The 23,407-nt window shown below is 34.2% G+C and overlaps 1 protein-coding gene across 3 annotated transcripts in view; it reads left to right on the forward strand.

Moving 5' to 3' along the window:
- Window positions 1-23,407, forward strand: part of LOC115223169 (transcriptional repressor p66-beta) — a 100,024-nt gene that overhangs the window by 28,608 nt on the left and 48,009 nt on the right. Inside the window, exon 1 of one of the 3 annotated variants that reach the window (XM_029793614.2) lies at window positions 602-944. The exons of 1 other annotated variant lie outside the window; for it this stretch is intronic. Coding sequence is in view for 1 of the 2 variants with exons in the window: in XM_029793605.2 (XP_029649465.1) it covers window positions 6,415-6,436 (22 nt within the window). In the remaining variant the exon portion in view is untranslated. Of the gene's footprint in view, window positions 1-601; window positions 945-6,307; window positions 6,437-23,407 lie in introns of those variants that run through there. One more of the 3 variants, XM_029793605.2, reaches the window with a different exon arrangement.

Below are 23,407 nucleotides of genomic sequence, written 5' to 3' on the forward strand. Positions count from 1 at the left end.
TGTGTGTGAGAGAGATACACACAGTCACACATATGTAAAGGCATATATATATATATATATATATTATATATATATATATATATATATATACATATAGATAGATAGATAATAGATGAGTAATAGATAGATAGATAATAGATAGATAGATAGATATGAATATATATTATATGCATATACATTATGTATATGTTAGTGCATTATATATGTATGTATATTAGAGTCACTTTTCTATTCTTCCTAACACTGATTTTCTTTCTTCTTCCCTTCTCCCTTTCTTTTTTATATAGACATGCCTTTGTCACTCATTCAACTCCCCTCTATATTTTTATCTATCTTCTTTTTTCTCTTTTATATTTCCCTCCCACTATCCTCTTTTCCCCTCTCTGTTTTTCTTAATCTTTCTCCATATCTTTTACTCCCTCTAACTTTTTTCTTCTATTTTCCCTCTCTTTTAAACTGTAATACGTTTTCTTTTTCTCCTCTCTTCCCTCTACTACAAAACTTCTCCTTCCTCTTTCTCCCCACTCCTAAGTATTATCCTTGCACTCAATCTCTCCTCCCCCTCGCTCTGTCTCTTACGGACAGCATCAGTTTCTACTCCTACTTCTTCTCTATCTCTCCCTCAAACCACTCACTCACAGCTTGAGACAGGTTCGGTGATAGACCGACCTCGTCCTTCTCACATTTTTTCTTTTTTTAAAAACCCCAAACTGTATTTATGGATTTCTAATCACCCGAACCAAGGATTCTTGTATATCATTTATTATAACACATACCACCACCAGTATTATTATTATTAATAATAATAATAACAATATCTGGACCACCCGTTGTTATTATTTTCATTATTATTATAATTAATTTAATTTTTCTCCTGTTCGGTGGTTTATTTGTGTTATGAAAATAATCTTGACTCTATTTAAAAACACCAGAAAGAAAAAAAGGTATCTCTTCTATGTATTATTTCACTATTGTCTTATTTGTGTTATATATAAATATATTTATATATACGATGTCTCTCTCTCTCTCTCTTACTCACCCTCTCTATCTCTTCTTTCTCACTCTCTTGAGTGACGAGCAACGGAGCGGGGTGGTTAATGTGAAGATATCGGCGAATCGACTCTGTAACAGTTTCGATTTCCGCCTGGAACAGTATCATTTTTACTTCATTAACATTGCTAATGCCTTGGAGGAAGGCCACAACATCCTTAATGTTTCTTTTTTTTACCCTCTCTCTAAAAAACAGACGGAAAATATCCGGTACTTGTTAGGAAGGCTGATTATTAACCATGCATGATGGTGACATAATGATGATTCTTATCGTTAGGGTATATATCTGAGTATATAATCTAGGAATATTGCATATCCACCCGTTACTGATTATTCTCTAAAGCAAATATTTATCAAAAAATATGTATACAAGAAAAAAAAAAGCACGAAAATAACTTTTAAAATATTTAAAATTTACAGATTTGTTTACATTTTTTAGCCGACGATTTGGTTATGTTGTGAAAACTTGTAATCTCTTGAACCGTGTATTTATAGACTATAAAATGTTATTGATAAAAAAATAATAATAACTATTCATTGATTGTCTTCTTTCAGCAAATTTTTAAGTATTTTTATATTAATCCTTGTGATTATTGTAGTTGTTTTGTATTTTCTTTTCTTTGTGGTTGGATTTTGGAGAGATCACCGAAGATGAATATTCATGTGTAATCTATATGTAACTTATTTTACTATTAATATTATATACTGTTAATATATAAGTATAAATAAGTACATATACATATATATTGTGAATGTCGAATTTTAATTCAGTTACTTCTGAATATTAACTGTCCCCAATGCTTATACACACACTAGATATCCTCTCCATCCTTGCCAAACTAATGGTGTTGGGGTGTTCATCTATAATAATGACGATAATAGCAATATATACTCAATCATGAATGTTTATATATATATATATATATATATATATATATATATATATATATATAGCTACACGCCGAAATCATCAAATCTTAGTAATCGATTGACACCAAATCGCGCATATATACAGATATATGTATACATATAATAGATATGTCTATATGGATGTATGTGTGTGTGTATACATATGATCTTTATTGCTATCGATCGCTAATGATTTAGTTATTTGGTGTTTTAGCTCTTGCAGTGTTTAACCTATAATCTTACACTTTTCTCTCTCTCTTTATCCCTCTCTCATCTCTTTCACTCTATCTCTCCTCTCTCGTTCAGTCTTCTGTATCTCTCATCTTCCTTGGTCACTCTCTCGTCGATTCCTTTCATTTTCACTCACACTCTCTATCTTTTAATCTTTCTTCTCTTTCTCGATCTCTCAATCACAATATGTACTTCGTAGTTCCTAGCGATGCTTCACTAATCATCAAACAATCCTTTCAGCCATTTCTACAAATTTTATTTGTAGGGCGGTCATAGACAACAAACTGTCGAAATTTCTTCCAAATATAATCCTTCGCTATTTTTGACAATAAATCCCGATAGCGTTGATAAAAAAAAGTACTTTACTATACTTTTTATACTCATTTCTCTATTCACAATATATTTTCTCCAAATTACAAAAAGAAAAAAAGTCTTGTATTAAATTAACTGGCACGTCCATTATTTTGGCGCTTGGGTCTTTTAGTACCAAGCACCAAATTATTGATGCAAAATGAGATAACCACAGTATTTATTACTGATATTTATTTTCCCACCTCGTCTCCATTTGATTTCAGAACTGAGACACAAACCTAAAAAAATAAATAAAGTCGATTTTTATCCCGTCAAAATTTCTGCTCTTATGCCTGAGAAATTCTTACTATCATTCTCTACAGCCATTTCTTGCTATTTGGGAATGGGTAAATGGTTAAAATGAATTAGTCTTGGATTTTTTATTTCATTGGCCTTTTTAAAAACTTGCTTGATGTCAGCAGTATCTTTTACATCCTGCTTTTAATGTAACATTAATCCGTGCACGCACAGACATACATTTCTAGTAATAATGTCTTCATAATACGGAGACACGCTCCAAGCTGTCTCTCTCTCTCTCCCTCCCTCCTTTTCCTTCACTTTCGTAATCTTCTTTCTCTCTCCGTCCCCCTCCTACGGTATTCGTTACTCTTTCTTTCCCCACCCTCGGTTATTCTTTACTCTCTCTCACACTATCCCTCCTACCTTTCTGGTGTACCAAAATGGTTGACTTGACTCATACCCGACCGTAGCTGGTCGAAACGGTGATTTGTGATTTATATATATACGCATATAAAATTTTTTAAATACACACACACATGTATAGTTTCTTTCTTGGTTTCTTTATAAAATGTTGTTATTGCTTCGTTATTGGTGTTGTTGCTATTAAACATCTGTGTAATTTTTATCTGATCTAATAGTTATGACATTACAAATACTGCACAAACCGTTCACTGGAATATACAGTATGTATATACATATAATTGTGTTTATGTAAAATTGAGTTGAACATTAAGTATGTGGATCACTCAGTACTTTTCAGTAGAGTACCATGTTTTACGAGGTTGACAGTGAGTTCGAAGTTTCGGCTTAGTTGACATAAGTCAACCTGTCACCTTTACATTTTTTGCGACCATATATATATATGTGTATGTGTGTGTGAGTGTATGTAGACGGGTGCAAAATGACGATACAATGCATTTGATCTATTCATTGACTTATCACTAGAGTAGATAAAAGTAATAGGGAGGCAGAAAATAAGTGATAAAGATAGCTGGCTAAACTTGGAAAATCCCTCCCACCATTTTTTCTTCTAAATATACTTCATTGGGACTTAATTCCTGTTTACTTACCAAGTCTTATTTTATTATTTTTGGGTTGAATTCTGTGGAATATAGCTAAATTCTTTTACCATCTCTCTATCTGTGTCACTCTTCCTAACGTTTTTTTTTTTTCGTCTTTGTTTTGTTTTTTTTTCTTTGACACATTTTCGTCTTTCTCCTTCTAAAAGCCATCCGTCTTTTCCTTCCCTCACTTAAAAGTTTTAAAAAAAGCAATTCGGGTCATGTTTGTTACCTGCCATCGACATTTCATATGATGTGGTGGGGGACCCTTATACCATTAGTTAGTTCCACTAAGCATTACTACTCTGATATATTAGTCATATTGTATTGATACAATAATAAACAAATGTTTGTTGTGGTTTCAAAGATTTGTTTCTTAAAAAAGGTGATGTTATTTGTATGGAGAGCTTTAAATAAATCATTTCGCCCGCCTCTCTACTATCGAGACCGACCGGGTTTGGCTACATGTGGCCACCCGCCATTCCTTTTCTCTCTCTCTCTCTTTATATATAAATTAACTTTCTCTTATTTTCCACCCTCTTTTCTTGCTACAAATAACTTTATGTCTTAATTTCCTGTGTATCTAGCTTTTACATTTCGTGCAAAGCTTCTTAGTAACGATGCAGAAATGTTGGATATTCTTTCGTTTCAACATATTTCTGATTTTTTTATTTTTTTTTTAATATTTAAAAAATTGATTCGAAGTAAAAGCGAAAAGTTTTGGCGAATGTTTTTTTCTTTATTTCGTTTTTAACAATACGTTGTTATCTAAAAAAAATAATGAATTTTTGTTTTTTGTTATTGAATATTTTTGTTTCTAAATTCGCCGATAAAAATTTTATTCACTTCAGTACATTTTTCCTCTGCATAATTAATGGCAGCCATGATATAATTAACAATGGACTTTTCACGTGTGTACCTCTGTGTGTGTGTGCACATATATGTATGCCTATTTTAAATGTGTGTATATATATATATATAAACTTTAGTGTGTGCCTATATCTATTTTCATGTGTGTGTGTATATATACACACACATACACATTGTGTGCTTTATTTCTTTTTATTAAAGCCTACATTGCTTTCATAATTAACAATTGATATTGAGTCGTCTTTTTTATCCACTGATCTCTGCCTAAATGTACTTTTTGTACAAGTTGACATGTCATGATGTAGCTTTCAATTTTTAACGTCTTATTTATATATATTCGATTGCACCCGTGGGGAAGCTTAAAAATAACTTCAGACTACATTCCTTTTATTTATTTCATGCGTATTTCTGATAATTAAGTGGATATACTACTTGATGTCGAGCTATTTTCTCATTAATCTTTGAATAGTCTAATAATACTTTACCAATATCTCGTTATAAGTTTCATACATTGTATGAATAATTTCCCTTGTATTTAAAGGTTTTCCGAATTTGTTTTTTGCCTCCACTGTTGATATTTTCTTAGTTGTATCGGTGTTTATAGATTTAATAGCATTAAATACACTATTCAGCCAATAACACGTGTATTTGTGTGCAAATATTAATCCTTTTCCTCCCACCTTGCGTCAATTGCCTTCAAGTTTATTATGATCAAGTATCATTTAATATTTTATTTCAACATATTTCCACTAATCATGATTTAAGGTCGTTTTAATGATTCGATTTTCTTCAAGAATTACGCTCTCTAGTCTGCTTTTTAAATTATTCTAGTTATTATTATTATTAGGTTCCCTATCCTGCATCATCATGTAACGTATGTATGCAGGCATGTCTTCAGCAGTAGTAGTAGCAGCTGTGAAATCTAAAAATATATCGATATAATATTAGTAACGTATTAGATGTATTGCATTTTTAATGGTTCAATACTCTTTTTAATGGATGGCGTGAAGTGTGTGTGCAAGAGGTGGTGGTGGTGGCGGAGAACGACCGTGAGTATCGTCGAAGTGGTGTGTAGTTCTTTAGGTCTCTGCCAGCAGCCGGCTACACACATCAGACCAGACATTTACACACATACACTCAACACATGTAGCAAACAATCCGTGTAATATTGGCCTCTTTCTTTTTCCATCTCGAGATAGTGGAAGCTGTGCGGTATGAATGTTTCTTCTCTGCTTAAGGCAGAGAGAGAAAGAGAGATCCTCCCCTTCTCCTGTATTACCAAGGTGTCAGAAACTGATTAAACGTCTCGCTGTTATTGCTGCTCCACACACTCCCTGTATTTACGTCTCTCTCTCTCTCTTTCTCTCTCGCGTTGTCCTTTGTTGCCGTTTTTGTTGCTTGGCGCACTCCCCCGTAATACATATCGGTTTGATCATATTACTTAGCATTTTTGCTTTCCTCATATGTCATCTCCCGCTCTCTCTGTCTATCCCCCCCTCTCTCTAACGCGCATGCACGCACACACACGTTCTCTCTCTCTCTCTCTCTCTCATACTCAGATATGTTTTAATTATAATTAATCTATATATTCAAACACGTCACATCACACGCATACACACACAATATATAAATGCAAACATACACATTCACCCGCACATACATACACACACGTTCTTCCTCCCAGTCATAAAATGCTACTGGAATGGCGGGTGAAACATCAAAAGGTAAAAGAAATATATACATATAATATATCTTGCATTTTTAGGTTAACTGTATTATAGAACTATTACACTTTGAAATAATTCTTACATTGTTTACATATCAAATTTGTTTGGCAGTACTTTTTTTTACCATTTTCCGCTCCTAAAATTTGTTTCATAACATTGCTAGAATTTGTGCTGGCCATTTGCGATGTGACGTATCTGTTGCATGTTTGGTCTAATTTCGCCTGGAAGAACTGTGGTGTCTTGTGTTAATGGTCGTCGTCTCGTAGTACCGTCTTTAATTACCAATTTCCTAGTGCCGCCATTTCTCGATCCACCTCCGGTGCGCGCGCAACGGCAACCCGTAGGAAGTGGAACTTGTTGCACTTCGTCATGTCACCAAGTGATATAATACTTCGGAGACAGAGAGAAAAGGACTTGCTTTAGTTGATCATTCCTTTAGCTACACTTTTCGTCTTAGACCGGCTCTGCTCTTGTTATTCGATCAATCGAATGCTAGGTGTAAGCTGTGTAAAATCTCACTGTTATCATCCTAAACTGCTTAACGTTTCTAGTAATGCAAACAACGTTTATGGTTTCTCAAGAAAGGGTGCAAATCTAGGGTTTTTCTCTTTGGAGGGAAGTTGAGGGTGGTTTGTACTTTTCTAGCAATGAAAAAGAAGCAGTTCCAAATCAGGTCGCTGTAACCTATTACAGCAACACGGGGCGGCCCGCAAAATATAGGTCTGCTTCTAATATTTCCAGTTTTTGTTTTGGAGTGGTGTACAGTTTTTTTTTTTCTTCTTATCCGATCGCACTAATATTACCTTTTTTGTACTGAAAAATTTGTCAATAATTTATAAAAAAATATATGAAAATAAAATTTTAAAAGCTCCCAAGACTAGTGTGGCTATGTGGTAAAAAAAAAGTTTGCTTCCCAACCACATGGTTCCGGGTTCAGTCCCACTGCGTGGTACTTTGGACAAGTGGATTTAATAGACGGAAATTGAAAGAATCCCGTCGTATATTGTGTTTGTTCCCTACCACCTCTTTACATCCGTTGATGGTGTGTTTGTGTCCCCGTAAAAGAGACTAGAGCAGAATAAGTACTGGGGTCGATTCATTCGTCTAAAGATTCTTCAAGGCAGTGCATCAGCATGGCCTCAGTCTAATACAGTAGTTCCCAACGTGTGGTCCGCAAAGGCAGTACTGAAGGTCCGTGAACTAAATTCAAAATTTCAAATATATATATATACACACACACAAGGATAGACATATTAAAAGGTGTCCTTAGTAGTGAAAAGGTTAAGAACCGTTGGTCTAATGACTGAAACAAGTAAAAAATATATATGTAAACATTTATATAACAACAACTCTGAGTCACTTGTTACATTTACTCATATTTTGGCAATGTTTTAGCACAAGTTACAGAATGGATCTTGTGAACTGTTGGAAACAAAGTTGTTCCAATAACCACAGAAGTCGTAAAGGTAATCTTTACTCAATGGCAGATCGTCTGTTGCCTAACTCAAGTCACTGGAATTCAAACTGAAGTTACATTATGCCCCTAGGTGAGATGTATAGTGCTTTTTCAGTCTATCTGCTGTGTGTTTGTGTGTGTGTGTGTATATATATAATATATATATATATACACACACACACACTTATAAAATTCAACAAGTTGGTTGTTCACATGGGTATCCAAGTGTGAAAATATTCATTCCAACAATTAATATGCAGATATCTAAACCAGATGAGGAAAAGAAAAAAGCTTCTCTGATAGAATTTCTTTTCAGGTCATATATGTGTGTGTGTGTGTGCCATTTATATGTATAGAAACTGGACATGTTTTACTTCAACATTTCCCATAAAAATTTAACAATTTTTCTCACATTAATGATGTCTTTTCTGTACCTTATAACTAATATTAGGAACACTGTTGTCCAAATTTTTTTATGAGGTGTGAAAGTAATTGTCCCATTTCCATAATTTCATGTATTGCTTAAAATAATCCCATCATTGTCAAAGACTAGGCCAGTTTGCTAAAGTCTCTCCCTGTGCACTTGTGCAATGTTATAGACTGGGTGGTTGAACAGCTATTGCCTCTATAGTACTTATCACCAAAACAAGAATACAGAAGAGGAGGAAGAAAGGTTTTGTGACAGAACACTACAGTAATATGAAAATGTACGATGGTGTTTTGGGAATTAAAATTGTAAGATTACATTTTGAATGTATAGGCCTACAGGAATATATGTGTGTGGGTGTGTATATATATATATATATATATTATATATATATATATCTTTTACTCGCCTCAGTGCTGTCCAGTTTGGTAGTTGGTATAGCTTTCAGTTCCAAAGATGGGAACTAGACCTTCCAGGATTTTCCATATGTATATCACTGCATATCTTTCATGCCTTCTCTAAGGAGTAGAGCTTCAGTTCCTTTAGCCTCTCCCAGTCACCAAGTTGGTCTTTATGTTATATTGCTAGACTGGACAAGTGAGAACAAGCATTCTCAATAAAAGTAGCATAGCATCTTTTTTTCTTTGTTCTGGATGATTTTAGAGTCCATCCAGATACTCACTTGCAATGTTGCCATCCTGGTAATACGCACATGGAATGTTGCAATATTACTCATGTGGGTTCCCAGGTTATACATTGATTCTGACTCTGGGATAGTACTACCCACTGGTCCTGTGTATTCCAGTTGTGGTTTGTGAGCTGATAGTGGAGTGCTTGAATATGTGTTTGTGTGTGTGTGTAGATATATATATATCTTAGAAAGAAAGAATGAACAAGCAAAATGTGGTATCAATTCAGAGTATCTAATTTATAACTCAAACATAATTGCAGAGTACTTAGAGTAAACAAGAGATTAAAAAAATAATGTATAAAGTCTGTTACAGCTGTTTCTAGAATAGCTGTCCATATAGTGTATAGGTCATTGAGCAAAGACTTCCATATAAGTCAACTGACCTATCTTCAGAGAAGAAGAATTAAGGAATATCCTTAATAAACAATATTTGTAGTTACCAGTTCCATCCTTTAGCATTCAAACTGGCCCCTTACAACAACCCTACAGTATCATTCTAAAAATTAAATTAACTCATGAAAATCTCAAAGCTACAAAATAATGCACAATTTATTCAAAACAATGTGAATAATTAAGCATTATTTTTAATGAAATGATTTGAATGCTAAAGGGCTAAAGAGAGAGTGAGAAAATTTTTGCTCAATCACATATACACCGTATGCACAGCTATTCTAGAAACAGCTGTAAGAGACTTTATTTCTTAATCCCTTATTTACTCTAACTACTGTACAATTATGTTTGAATTATAAATTACATACTGTAAAGTGATACCACATTTTACTTGTTTGTTCTTTCTTCTATATGTCTACTTGTTCAATGATAATTACCAATAACCATTCTTGGTTAGGCAGCTACAACACCACCTTTGTTTTAATTGCAGTTCAAGTCAGAGTTGTGGTAAATCAAACTGAGCACTTACTGTACATACCTATTACGTTGCGTCATTAGATGGAATTTTTTATACATACTCTGTGTGTGTGATATTTATCAGAGGCGACTCCAGGTCATCAGCATCACTTGAGCTCATCACAGATTTCGCATAAGATACATTTCTGCTCGAAGTATTTCACGTTTTTCTGCAATATTTCTTGCCTCAAATGGCTTATTTTTTATATCTAGCACTATGTCTTTCTCCACTTATATGTTAAGAGTAAAAATAAGCAACCCTGCAAAACATAACTGATCTTTACACCCAAACGCACAGAATAACAGCAATCAAATAACAACAAACATCAGTGATCTGTCACCTGTACTCTTGACAAGATATGACAGTCTTTTACACCTACCTGGCTCGTTCATATTAGCCTGAGTTGCTGGATATTTTTCATTCCTTTAAGGATATTGTAGAAAGGAAATTTTTCATAGATTGGAATTTAAATCCTAATTTCTATAGAAATTTATTGTTTCCAGAAAACAGTGAATTTGAATTACTTTTAATTTTTACGATTATAGATAACAACTCGAGCTGTAACTCCTGAGCCCAAGTCAGGCATGTGTGAACGATGTTGAGAGAATGTCTGCAACAAATGATATTTTTTGACACAGGGCACCTCTAAGATGACCACCACACACAGAATGAAAATAAATAAACTGCCACCAGGTTCAATAAAAGGAGCCCAAATTATTGGCTGAAATTACAAGTCAGTGTTGGCAGAAATTAAATCTGCTTCCAAATACATGTTCACTTTACTAAATTTATACTTGGGCTAAGCCCAGACAGCCTGTATGCTGGAGTCGCCGCTGATGTATATATACATGTATGTATGTGTGTAGATATGCATGTGTATGCACACACATATACATAGCTATATATGTATATGTGTGTATGAATATATATTGATATGTATGGTAAAGAGCTGATAGTAATCTTGTGAAATTCCCATTGAAAAAATATAAGGAAATTAGTTAAACAAAACACTCTTGCTTACCTTCAGTATTGGTGTTCCAGATTTCATTCAATGATGAGTCATTGATTAGGATGTGATGCTCATTTCAACACAAACAAGAAAATAGACTTTTTTTCCTCTGTGACTTTTTCTGTTTGCATCTCACTGCATGGCAACTAATAAAAGCTTTCTGACCTTCTTTGAACTTACATTTGTATGAAAGGTAAAGTATCTTTTTTAACATAAGCAGCTTGAAATCCATTGCTGACCAGGAAGCAAGTGTTTTATGCATGTGACTGAAAACCTATACAGCTAAATTTGTGTATAACTGTTCTTTGTTTGTATTGACAACTACAAAAACAAAAAAAATAAAAATATGTTTGTTAGATCCCTTCAATGTTTTCTTCCCCTAAAAGCCTTAGGACTCAAATGGCATACGAGTGATCAGTGTCACAACTTTTCTCTCTGAATGGGATGCCAGTCCCTTGCAAGGTTCAAAGCCAGCAATTTTGAGGGGAAGGGGCAAGTTATTCTTGACTGATACTTTATTTAATTTACCTCAAAGAGATGACAGACAAAGAAGACCTTGGCAGAATTTGAACTGAGAATGTAAAGAGCCAAAAGAAATGCCACTAAGCATTTTGTCTATGCTAAACTCTCTCAAATAAGCATAAGCTATTGTTTCAGTTGAATTATTGTTATTCATGTCATGTATGTAGTAGCAAGATAAATCATATTTAAATATTAAATAATTTCAATAAAAGAAAAATTGATTAAAATGGCAGTATTATGTAATCTGTTTTAAACCTTTTGATGGACTGCTAGCATCAGCTAAAATACAGTTATTCTAATTTTGGATAAAGTTTAGATAAATGAATATCTTATTTGAAACCAAGTTAAATCTAGGAAATATCTAAATGATTTAATCAATTCCTGAAAAGCATCATCACAACTGAATTTTTGATCTATTCCAAATAATTTATCAATAAATTACTCTAAATATTGAAAGTGTATATATCCGTGTCAACATTGCCTTTGAGGTTATGGTTATGTTTCAATATAGTATCTCCATTTTAGCATTCAATTTCTAAAGGTTGTGTAATAATATAATTTCAATTTAAAGTGTTTTATTGTTTATAGTATTATTCAATAGTGAGTTATTTGTTCAGTTCTTTTTATAGCATTTCAGCTGCTGTATAAAATCAATCATTTATGTTCAATGGAATGGTAATAATATAATGAATACATGGATAGGGAAACTGGTAGAGTTGGGATTTTTTTTTATTACATCATCATCATCTAATGTCCACTTTTCCATGCTTGCATGGGTCAGATGGAATTTGTTGAGGCAGATTTTCTACATTCAGATGCCTTTCTTGTTGCCAAACATCACCTGTTTGCTAACAGGTTTACATGAAAGATTAGAAAATGAAGGACACTGCTTGCATGATGGTGACTCTCACAACTATCACACGGTATCAAGGCAAGGAGACAGTAGCACACACATACATCAATTCCACTTATAAAACTTTGGCTCAAGGCTATAAAATAGAAGGCATTTGAAGGTGCCAAGCAGTGGACTGAACTCAAAACCTTGTGGTTAAGGAGACAAACTTCTTACCACATTGCTATGCCTTCAGTGGAATGATAAAATAATATATGGGTGAATGGAAAACTTAGGGTTTTTTTGATTTTTTATGCTTGAAAATTAAATGGAAAAAAAACATGATATAAACATACAAAAAAAATTTTAAATAATCACTTGTTTGACATAGTTTTCCTTCTTTTCAGTGAGGAGTTTAGAATGTTTTCATTTATTACTATAATTAAAAGGTGGTTGATTGACAGAGATGATATAGTGTTAGACTAAATGCCTTACATTTGGTTTCAATTCTGTGCTTTTGCATTCAAATCTTACCACAGTCAACTTTGCCTTTCATATCTCTGAAGTAAATAAAATAATAATACCAGCTGCTTTTCTCCTTTCCTATAAATGCATGGACTTGTGCCAAAATTAGAAATTCTTGTTTATTCTTTTTATTAACAGTAAGGTGGCAAGCCAATAGAGTTATTAGTATATTGGATAAAATACTTAGCAGCATTTCTTCTTGAGTTCAATCCCACTGAGGTCAACTTTGCCTTTAATCCTTTTGGGGGCTAAGATAAAGTACCAGCCAACACATTTTTACAATTAGAAGATTATTTGACTGATTTTCAGTACTAGTTCTGTTAGGTAAAGGTCATTAGGCATTTTTTTATTTCCTTGGTTTCCTTTTATTACTATGGTTTTTGTCGGAGATAAAGTCTCTGATAGACGTGCTGTGTTAAAAAAAATAATATTGCAGGCATGACTGTATTGTATGGTTAAGAAGCTCATTTTGCAACCACATGGTTTCAGGTTCAGTTTCACTGCACAGCAACTTGGGCCAATCAATGCCTTGTAAGTAAATTTGATAGTTAAAAACTGTGTAGAAGCAAGTACCAGCCTTAAAAAGGCTATATAAGTTATCTCCCTCTGATATATATAGTTTTTGGATACAGCATGTTTTTAAGAGATTTTATCTCTGATGAAAACTGCAGTATCTTGCCTGTCAACAATGTATATATGTTAAATATGATACATAGATAGCTGTTTGAAGTTTTGGAATATTTCCTTTGTTTTGATTGTGATATTAACAAAAAACAAAAGGAATCTTTTTGATGTGTTATGTTTTGAATGATGTCGACACAGTACCAAGAATTTAATTTGACAAGCTTTCACTGAAATGGGTCATGTTGACATTCTCAATTTTGTAATAGTATTTGCTTTTCAGCATAAGTTCTCTAAGCCTTCATCTCATGATATATAAACTAAAACTGAAATAATCTCAGCTTTACCCTTTTGATACCAATCTGCCTGAGACCACCCTCAATTCTGTAATGCAAATTTCCTGTTTTAAATGTGATTTAAATTAAAATTTCATGTTAAATTATGTTGTTATTTTATATTATAGTCTTCCCTTATTTTCACAATTAATTGAAATAGTGTCTTTCAACAGAAATATGCTAACAAAAGGGTTAATTGGTTTTAAGATTTCTTGGTAAGATTCAGTTCTGTATTGTCTTACATAGTACCTATAATTATGTAACTACCTGTAGTAGTAGAGTTTGCTATTTGTATTCTTCCTTTGAATGATCTAGAAAACTAACATGAATACGTGAAAAATGAATTATTAATCTTTTATTGATTTTTATCCTTGTTAGAGAATACGATTTAACAAATGAAATGATAGTGGTTTTACTGTAGATATAATTATAAAGACCTTGGAGAAGTAGAACACTGAACTGAGTACATTACAGTTTTGTCTTTTATCTTCTGAATTAAAACCCAACCTGAGTAGATTTTTAGCCTCTCATCTTTATGTACAGTTTAAAATATCAAGGTTATTTCAGTGACTGTATCCCACTCCCACCCAGTGAAAATAAGATATAAATTTATGGTTAGAAGAAATTATATAATATTCCATCCCATTTTGACACAATCTTTAAAAAAAAAAACATTTAATAGCTTTGTTTTCCCCCTCTCTTGAAATTAATTAGAATACCATAAATTCATTGTGTAATATATTACTTAGGATATGTGCAGGCATGGCTATGTGGTTGAGAAGTTTGCTTCCCAACCTTGTGGATTCCAGTTCAGTCCCCCTGCTGGCACCTTGAGTAAGTGTCTTCTACCAGACCCTTGTGAGGGAATTTTGTTGATTGATACTGAAAGAAGCTAATCTCTCCCGCACACACACACACATATATATATATATATATATATATATATATATATATATATATATATACAGGATGCAGTGAATAAACTGTTGCCTAAATTATGCAAAAATGAAAATAACACTGACATCTCATTTCAACAGTTTTTTTTTCTACTGGTTTCAGTCATTACACTAGCCATGCTGGGGCACCACCTTTGGTCAAACAAATCGCCTCCCTCCCCCAGGACTTATTCTTTGTAAGCCTAATACTTATTCTATCGGTTTCTTTTGCTGAACTGCTGAGTTATGAGGACGTAAACACACCGTGTTGTCAAGTGATAGTTGGGAGACAAACACACACACACACACACACACACAGACAGAGAGAGAGGGGAATAAAATTTATATATAAAGAAACAAGAACGTGAAATACACAAAGGGACGAACACAGAAAACAGACGGGTCATTCGAAGCCTTTAATCTTCAGTCAGAAACCGGATCATCATTATATATATTACATTATATATATATATATATATATATATATATATATATATATATATATATATATAGAAAATAGTAAGAAGTGAAAAAACTACAGAAGGCTTGTTTTAAAAGGTTAAAAAATATATTTGAGTCATTATGTCAGAAGAATGTTATAAAATTTTTTCATACAGTGACATAGTTTTTGAAGAAATATCGAAGTGAAAGTTGGAGGTTCGAAGACGATCAGATACTGTTGTAGTTCCGACTGTAAACGATGCCGACTGGCGCTCCGCCGGCGTTCGCTTCGATATTTCTTCAAAAACTATGTCACTGTATGAAAAAATTTTATAACATTCTTCTGACATAATGACTCAAATATATTTTTTAACCTTTTAAAACAAGCCTTCTGTAGTTTTTTCACTTTTTACTATATTCTATATATTCAACCACGTGCTTTCACACACCAACTTTCTCACCTATATATATATATATATATATATATATATATATATTTATATATATATGTGTGTGTGTGTGTGTACTTCAGTTTCTATCTACCAAATCCACTCACAAGGCTTTGGTCAGGCCGAGGTTATAGTAGAAAACACTTACCCAAGGTGCCACGCAGTGGGACTGAACTTGGAACCATGTGGTGAAGAAACAAGCTTCTTACTATACAGCCACTCCTGTGCTTATATATATACCAAAATTACATTAAAATATCTTGGAATACTAAAGAGTAAATTTATTCAATAAAATCACCATTGGCTTCAACCATGGCCTCCAGATGACTTCGGAATCTCCTGCAACTCTTCTGGGCAGTCTCCTTGTTGAAGTTGGTGAATGCTGCATAATCCTTGCCTTCGGTTCATCTTTGGTTTTTACAAGGAGTTTTGTTGGTCTCTCACTTAACTGCACCCCACATGTAATAATTGTCTGAAAAACATAACTGGGTTCTGCTGCTTGTGTAGTATGGTGCAGAGTCCTTTTACCTGACATAGGGTCTTCCAGCAGCCACCCTCTTGACCCAGGGCACTACTCAGGCACTTTATGTAGGCCTCCATGTTAAATATGAGGCCGTGTGGGAAGATGAATGGCGGTATAACATCGCCATCACTAGTGATCACTCCAAACACCATGATATTGACTGGGTGTTTGATTTTAATCACTCTTGGTACGTGTTTTGGGGATACTGCAAGCCAATGGTTTTTCTCTGTATTCACCATCTGTTCATATTGAGGCTTCTAGCATGGATGCCAAGCAGTACAGCATGTCGTTTCCAAAATTCTGGTTGAGTGAATTGTGTCATGGTGCAGTTTTTCTCATAGACAGTGCCCAACTGACCCTACGGTATAGTCAACAAAATCAAAAACAAACTGCACATGCACAAAATTAACTATATAAAATAGCGACAATTTACCCATCGCATCCTGTATATCTTTTCAATAATTTTCTTGGATTACATGACATGGTAGTAATATTGCAACCCCCATTTGTGGGGTGGTGCTAATTGTTTTAATCTTTTTTACTACTGGCAATTTAGACAAGTGTCTTCTACATTAGCGCCAGGCTGCCCAAAGCCTTGTGAGTGGATCTGATTGAAAGGAACCAATCATATATATATATATACTAGCAGTATCGCCCGGCGTTGCTCGGGTTTGTAAGGGAAATAACTATAAAGCATTTTTAGAGAGTTATAGCCAAAAAATGGAAGAAAAATGATGGTAAATTTTTTTTTTAGTTAAAAAGGTCAAGTTGCGTCCCCTAGACAGTCTGTGGCTTGTGTTTCTGATTGTTGACCCCATGTCGAATTTATCGATTTTTTTCAGAACTGGGAGAACTTTTCAAAATTTTCGCTGCGTTAGTTTTGAATTATGACATTGGGCTATGTGTGTGTCAAGTTTCATCAGAATCGGTTGAAAGCCGTGGTCAGGGTGAGGGTACAACCTAACAGACACACAGAAACACACACAGACAAACTGCCGTTTATATATAGAGAGATATATATATGTGTGTGTGTGATCATGTTTTCTCATCTAGACATCATGTGCTAGTTCTAAACAAATACCATTGTCATACTTGCAGTGTAGTCCATTTACAATCTTCTGTTCAGCCACTGTGCTGTTCATGTTCAAAGAACTAGAAAAATTATTACCTTGCTTAGAGGATAGGTAACAGATCATTTACCTCAACAAGTTTTGTCTGACCTATGCAAGCAGGGAAAAGTGAACATTAAAACAATGATGAGGATATTGTTAGTAGGGTTTATAAAGAAGGTGAGATTTTTACTTTGATATGAAATTAGGTGTTAGCCCTGAGAAATGGCTATGATTTATATTAAACAGCATTTTTGAATGGTGTAGTTAAATATTTATGTATTTGTATATATACAGGTGTAGCTGTGTTGTTAAGAGGTTTGCTTCCCATCCACATTGTTTCAGGTTTCAGTTCCAATGTGCAGCACTCCTTAAGCAAGTGTCTTCTACTATAGCCCTGGACCAGCTGTAGCCTTGTGAGTGGATTTGGTAGACAAACTGAAAGATGCCCATTGTGTGTGTATACATACATGTATGTGTGTCTGTTTGTCTCCTTTTGTCTTGACATTGTGTAACTGTTGTAAACATGTGTCATACAAGCAGTGCCATTAATTTCCAGTATTCTGTAAGAATATGTCTGATCATGAGGAAATATCTTACTTACAAACAGGTGAAGGTTGACACTAGAAACGGTAGCTGGTTATAGAAAATTTGCTTCAATAAACTTTGTCTGACCCATGCAAGCTTTGAAAAGTGGACATTAAAGCGATGGTAGTGATTATTGTTTATCTTTCTTTTTCTACATTTTAGTTTTTTATTATCAGGAGGCGACACACTGGTGCAGCGAGATATGGTTGGTTGTGTTAGAGATTGTGATTCATAAATAACATTAGCTTGGTGAATAGTTCAACATGTTCATTTGCCAGCCCCTACATACCCACACCATCACCTTAGAATTGCATTTTTTAAAAGCTGTTTATAGCAATAGTGCCTTGTTAAATCTGGAATTTAGTACTTGCCAAATGGCCTTATCTGGGTCTTGTTAACTAGTTGTCTCATCCCCTGATGGCAAGGTAAATACTATGGTTGGATGAATAGAGTAATGCAGATGAATTGCTTGCAAAATTAATTAGATAAGATTTATTTCAAAGAGATTTTAATGAGTTTTCTTCTTGTGTGTGTGCGTGCTTTTATTTATTTGTTTTTTTACCATTTGTAGAATTGCTGACATTCTTTGTTATAAGATAGAGATCTTAATGCTTCCATCCATAACCATTTACTGGATATTGTTTGACAATAAATCACACCAACTGTAACATGTCACTTTTTTTTTTAAAGTGATATTGGTTTCAGTATTCCATGATGTGATACAGGTACATTTATAATCATCATCATTCAGTGTTTGCTTTTTCCACACTTGCATTGGTGAAATAAAATTGGTTGAGGCAGATTTTCAATGGCCAGATGCTCTTCCTGTCACCAACCCTCACCTATTTCCAGATATGGTAATATTATTCCATGGTAGACTGGAAACCAACAACATTGACAATGATGCTCATTTACAATGTCATTGCATGATATCAAAACAGTAAAATGCAACACACATACATAGGTGCAGTAGGCTTCTTTCAGTTTCTGCCTACTAAATCCATTCACAAGCCTTCAGTTGGCCTCAGGGTATAGTCAAAGGCACTTGCCCAAGTTGCCATGCAATGGGACTAACCCCAAGACCACATGGTTGGTAAACTCCTTAGCTACACTGGTGCCTTGGTATCTTTAGCACTTTTAATTTTTTGGTCCATTGCTTTGTAACGAATATTTCAGTAAATGCTATTTTTCTTCCAAATTTAATTCTATGAACATGTGTAGTTCATTGTGATGATATTGTTAGACTTCATAAATAATTTCTTTGTTCAGTTCACAATACACTTCTGTTGTGTATACTGCTCTTCTCTGGCAGGAATTGCTAGACAGTAGACAGTTTCCAAAGTGGAGTTTGATTTATTTCCCCACTCCTTCCCCCCACCTCTCTCTCTCTCTCTCTCTCTCTCTCTCTCTCTCTTCCCTAGCACAATTCAATAGTTGGTGATGTTTTATGACTCAAACAAAAGTATTGGATGTTGACATTGTGGTGGTTCAAGTTTTTTCTTTCTTTCTCCACTAAAAAATTTTCAAGACATTGACAAGTTCACTGTTCGTTACACAAAAATAGGCACAACACTTCTGATAATTTGTATGTTATGTATTGGAATAATGTGATGTTCTTAACATGCAAAGCAGATTGACTGTGATCTAACAGTTATGAACAACAAAATTTGCTGTGATTTTTTTTTTTTCTCCCAAAGTTAGCTAGTTTCATATTTAATCTCTATTACTCAATATCTTAAGGAGGAGAGATCAGTGAATCCTATTGAACTTGATCCTTATTCCAAGCAGCTGAAAGGACTGAAGTTTTCAGAATGATTAAATATGTATGGTTATGCTTTGGTCTGCATATTAATTGAATATAGAATTAACACTGGAGGTATAGGAAACTTGTTTGTAACAAAACAGTAGTGTTTGATACAGGCCCGGCTCTGTGATTAAGAAGTTCGACTCAGTCCTGCAGCACAGCACCTTGGACAAAATGTACTACAGTAAAATTAGACAAGTTCCAATTTTTGACTTGTAGACTATTGCTTCAACAAAGAAATAGTTTGTTTTGAGGATTTTATGCATAAGCACAGACATGATTATGAATGCTCACTTTGCAGCCACTTAGTTTCAAGTTCAGTCCCACTGCATGCACCTTAGGCAAGTGTCTTCTACTATAGCTTCTGGTCAATCTATCCCTTGTGAGTGAATTTAGTAGACAGAAACTGAGGAAGCCTGTTGTGTATGTATGTGTCTTTGTGTTTAACTCCCACTGCTTGACAACTGGTATTGGTTTACTTACATTTCTATAACTTTGCAGTTTGACAAAAGAGATTGATAGAATAGGTACCAGGCTTTAAAAAAAAAGTACTGGGGTTGATTTGTTTGGCTTAAACCTTTCAAGACTGCCCCAGCATGGCCATAGTTCAATGGCTAAAACAAGTAAAAGATAAAACATATTTTCCAGTAATGCAAGAATTACACATTATTGTTGAACTTGCAGCTTCTCAACTTTCTTTTATTCATGTTAAAATTAATGTCTATTCAATCATTTTCTTTTCTTTTTTTCCTTTTATGTTGATCATAGCTTTTTCTAGTTTGACATTTGTTCTGATTTTATCAAAGATTTCTACACAAATGTAGTTTTCCATGCCAAGTTCAAAAATAACATGTTTTGGAAAAAATAAAAATAATAATGAGTCTTTAACCCTTCTGTCATCAAATTCTTTTTGAAATTCATTGCCTTTGTTTCATTTAATTTTGAAAAATAACAAAGAATTTAGTCAAAATAATCTTGCCATTATTTAGCTGGTGTTTTGGAACATAAATTAACATGAAATGTTGATGTTTTAGTTTAGCTCACTTCAACTCTTTGGTTGAAATACACTTTGTTTTTCAAATTAATTCTGAAAATAATGACAAACTTAGTAAAATATCTATGTCATTAATAGGCTGGTGTTTTAGAACATAAATTAACATGAAACTTGATATGTTTTGATTTAGTATACTTTAAAATAAAGATCAAAGAACCAGGGGCAATCTCAGATAGGTTGGTTTCAAAAGGGTCAAACAGAGAAATTTCTTGTATCTTCAACCATTTAAGTTTATTTATTCTTGACATCCCGTCCAGCAGACAATCACAATTGTTATTGCCATAGCAACCTATTGAAACTATCATAGGTTTAGGTTGACTAAACCAAAAAGAAATAGCACTTTCCTTAATATCAACACAACCTGGAGAGAATGTATTGATCTGATTGGCTAAAATTTCAAAAATAGTTCAATTTTGAAAGGTTTGTAATTTGATTATTATTAATTTTTCCCAAAAATGGTTTTGGTTTTTTTGTAAGTGTCCAGTAAAACTACATCTATGTAGAATTTTTTAGTAAAATTAGAACAAATGTGTCATGCACAGAAGATCCTATGACCTTGTTGTGATATCGACCTGTAACTGCTGTATCTAATAGGGATTTAATGTGATAAATATTTCTCATAGTTAAGAATTTATTCATAAGATCTCATTTAAAGAACCTTTCATGGCTGAGGTTGGAAATGCAAGCTACTTTATAAAAAAAAATACTGATTTTTAGACTACTGAAAGATCTCCAAACCAAAGATGTTTTAATAAGCAAAATGAGAATTGAGACATTTTTGCTTATTGCTATAAATTAAAGATACTATGAGTATACTAAAATATGTAAATAGTGTTTGATTCTCATTTATCCTAGACCACTCAGAATTATACAAACTCTCACATCAGTCGCCATGACAAATCGTTAGCCACTACACACATTTTTTTCTCTCCTTGTTTTTTCTGTGTCCCTTTCTGTAGAAAAGCGTAGGCTCGAAATGTAAAAGACTTTTTCTATTCCTGAGCATTATACTAATACATCTGTTTGTTTTGTACACCACCTGTCTTCGTCTTTTGTTTTTTTCGTAAACTCCCCCTATATATATATATAATACAAAAATGGGACAAGAGCGCAAAACATCCAGACAGCTATGTGATACAAAGAAAACAAGGACTGGTCATTCAGAGTTTTCTTTCCTCAGTTAAGTTCCAGATTATCTTTGCAGCAGCCATGCTATAGCACCACCTTGAATTTTAGTCAAATGAATCCACTTATTCTTTTTGTTAAGCCTGATACTTATTCTTTCAGTTTCTTTTGCCAAACCAATTAGTTACAGGAATGTAAACACACCAACACCAGTAGTCAAGCAGTGGTGCAAGACAAAAACACACATACATGTGGTGTGTATGTATGTGTATATATATATATATATAATATATATATATACAACCATCGGAAACCATGTCAAAAGACAATAGATCTCAGCAAAGCCCTCCAGCTTGCCAGCTCTTGTCAAACCATCCCGCACATGCCAGCATGCAAAATAGACATTAACTGATAATATATATACATATATATATATATATATATGATGGATGTATGTGCAACAGGCTTCTTACAGTTTCTATCTACCAAATCTACTCTGAAGGTTTTGGTTTTGGTCCGAGGCTATGAAAGGAGACACTTGCCCAAGGCATCATTCTAAGGTTGTGCTTGTCTGATGCAACTGAAACTAGAGCAACAACATGATAGATGAGTTATTTCATAGCACATAGTGGAATTATGTCAGTGATCAAGTCACAGCTGTGTAATGAAAATTTTGATACTGCATAAAAATAATTGAAGTGAATTTAACTGCTCTTTAGGTCAGGTCACTCTTGAGTGCTGCTGTCACATGGTCAAGTCATTGGCGACTAAATTGGCAACGCCATCAAGCTTGCTTGGTGAGGAGGATGATTGTTGGACACTCTGCGGAACAAAAATAAGACCCGCCAAAGGATGGAAGAACTTCAGTGTAGTCAACGGCCAATTCAACAAGTACCTTGTCACAGTGAAGTGCCTGTGTGCTCCATTGAGAGTTATGCTGGAGGGAAAGAAATCTTCAGTCAGGTCTTACCAGGCCAGACAGGTCGAAGGGTAGGAGACAGACAAAACCTTAACGACAATAAATCGAAGCGTTGGCAGCAGGGAATGGATTTAGTTATTGGCAGGACCTAACAGATCAGATTCCTGGCTTTGAACTAGCAGGATGTCACACAGAGGATCTTGAATACAAGACAATGGATGAGACCCTAATATTCCTAGTTAGAAGGAAACTGTAGGATCACATGGAGCAGTGCCCTGTGACTCCTATAGTACATGCAACCAAAACCCCTATTGGGGCGTCCTATGGGACAACCTAGATGTGATGGAAGAGATTAACAGTTCTTCCACAATTATGTGGTTAAGAAGTTTGCTTCCCAACCACATGGTTTCAGGTTCAGTTCCTCTGTGTAGCCTCCTGCTCAAGTGTCTTTTACTACAGCCCCAGGTTGACCAAAGCCTTGTGAGAGTATTTAGTAGACTGAAACTGAAAGAATCCCTAAAATGATCATGATATATATGTGTATGTTTGTGCCTCCTTGCCTTGACATTGCATGGTAGTTGTAAATGATTGTCACTGTCATACTAGCAGTATCATTTTCAATATTCTGTGTGAGCATGCATGGTCATGGAGAAATATAACCTTTCCCTGAAAACAGGTGAGGATTGGTGATAGGAA

The sequence above is a fragment of the Octopus sinensis genome, linkage group LG2 (genome assembly GCF_006345805.1).
Source record: "Octopus sinensis linkage group LG2, ASM634580v1, whole genome shotgun sequence".
Taxonomy (NCBI): domain Eukaryota; kingdom Metazoa; phylum Mollusca; class Cephalopoda; order Octopoda; family Octopodidae; genus Octopus; species Octopus sinensis.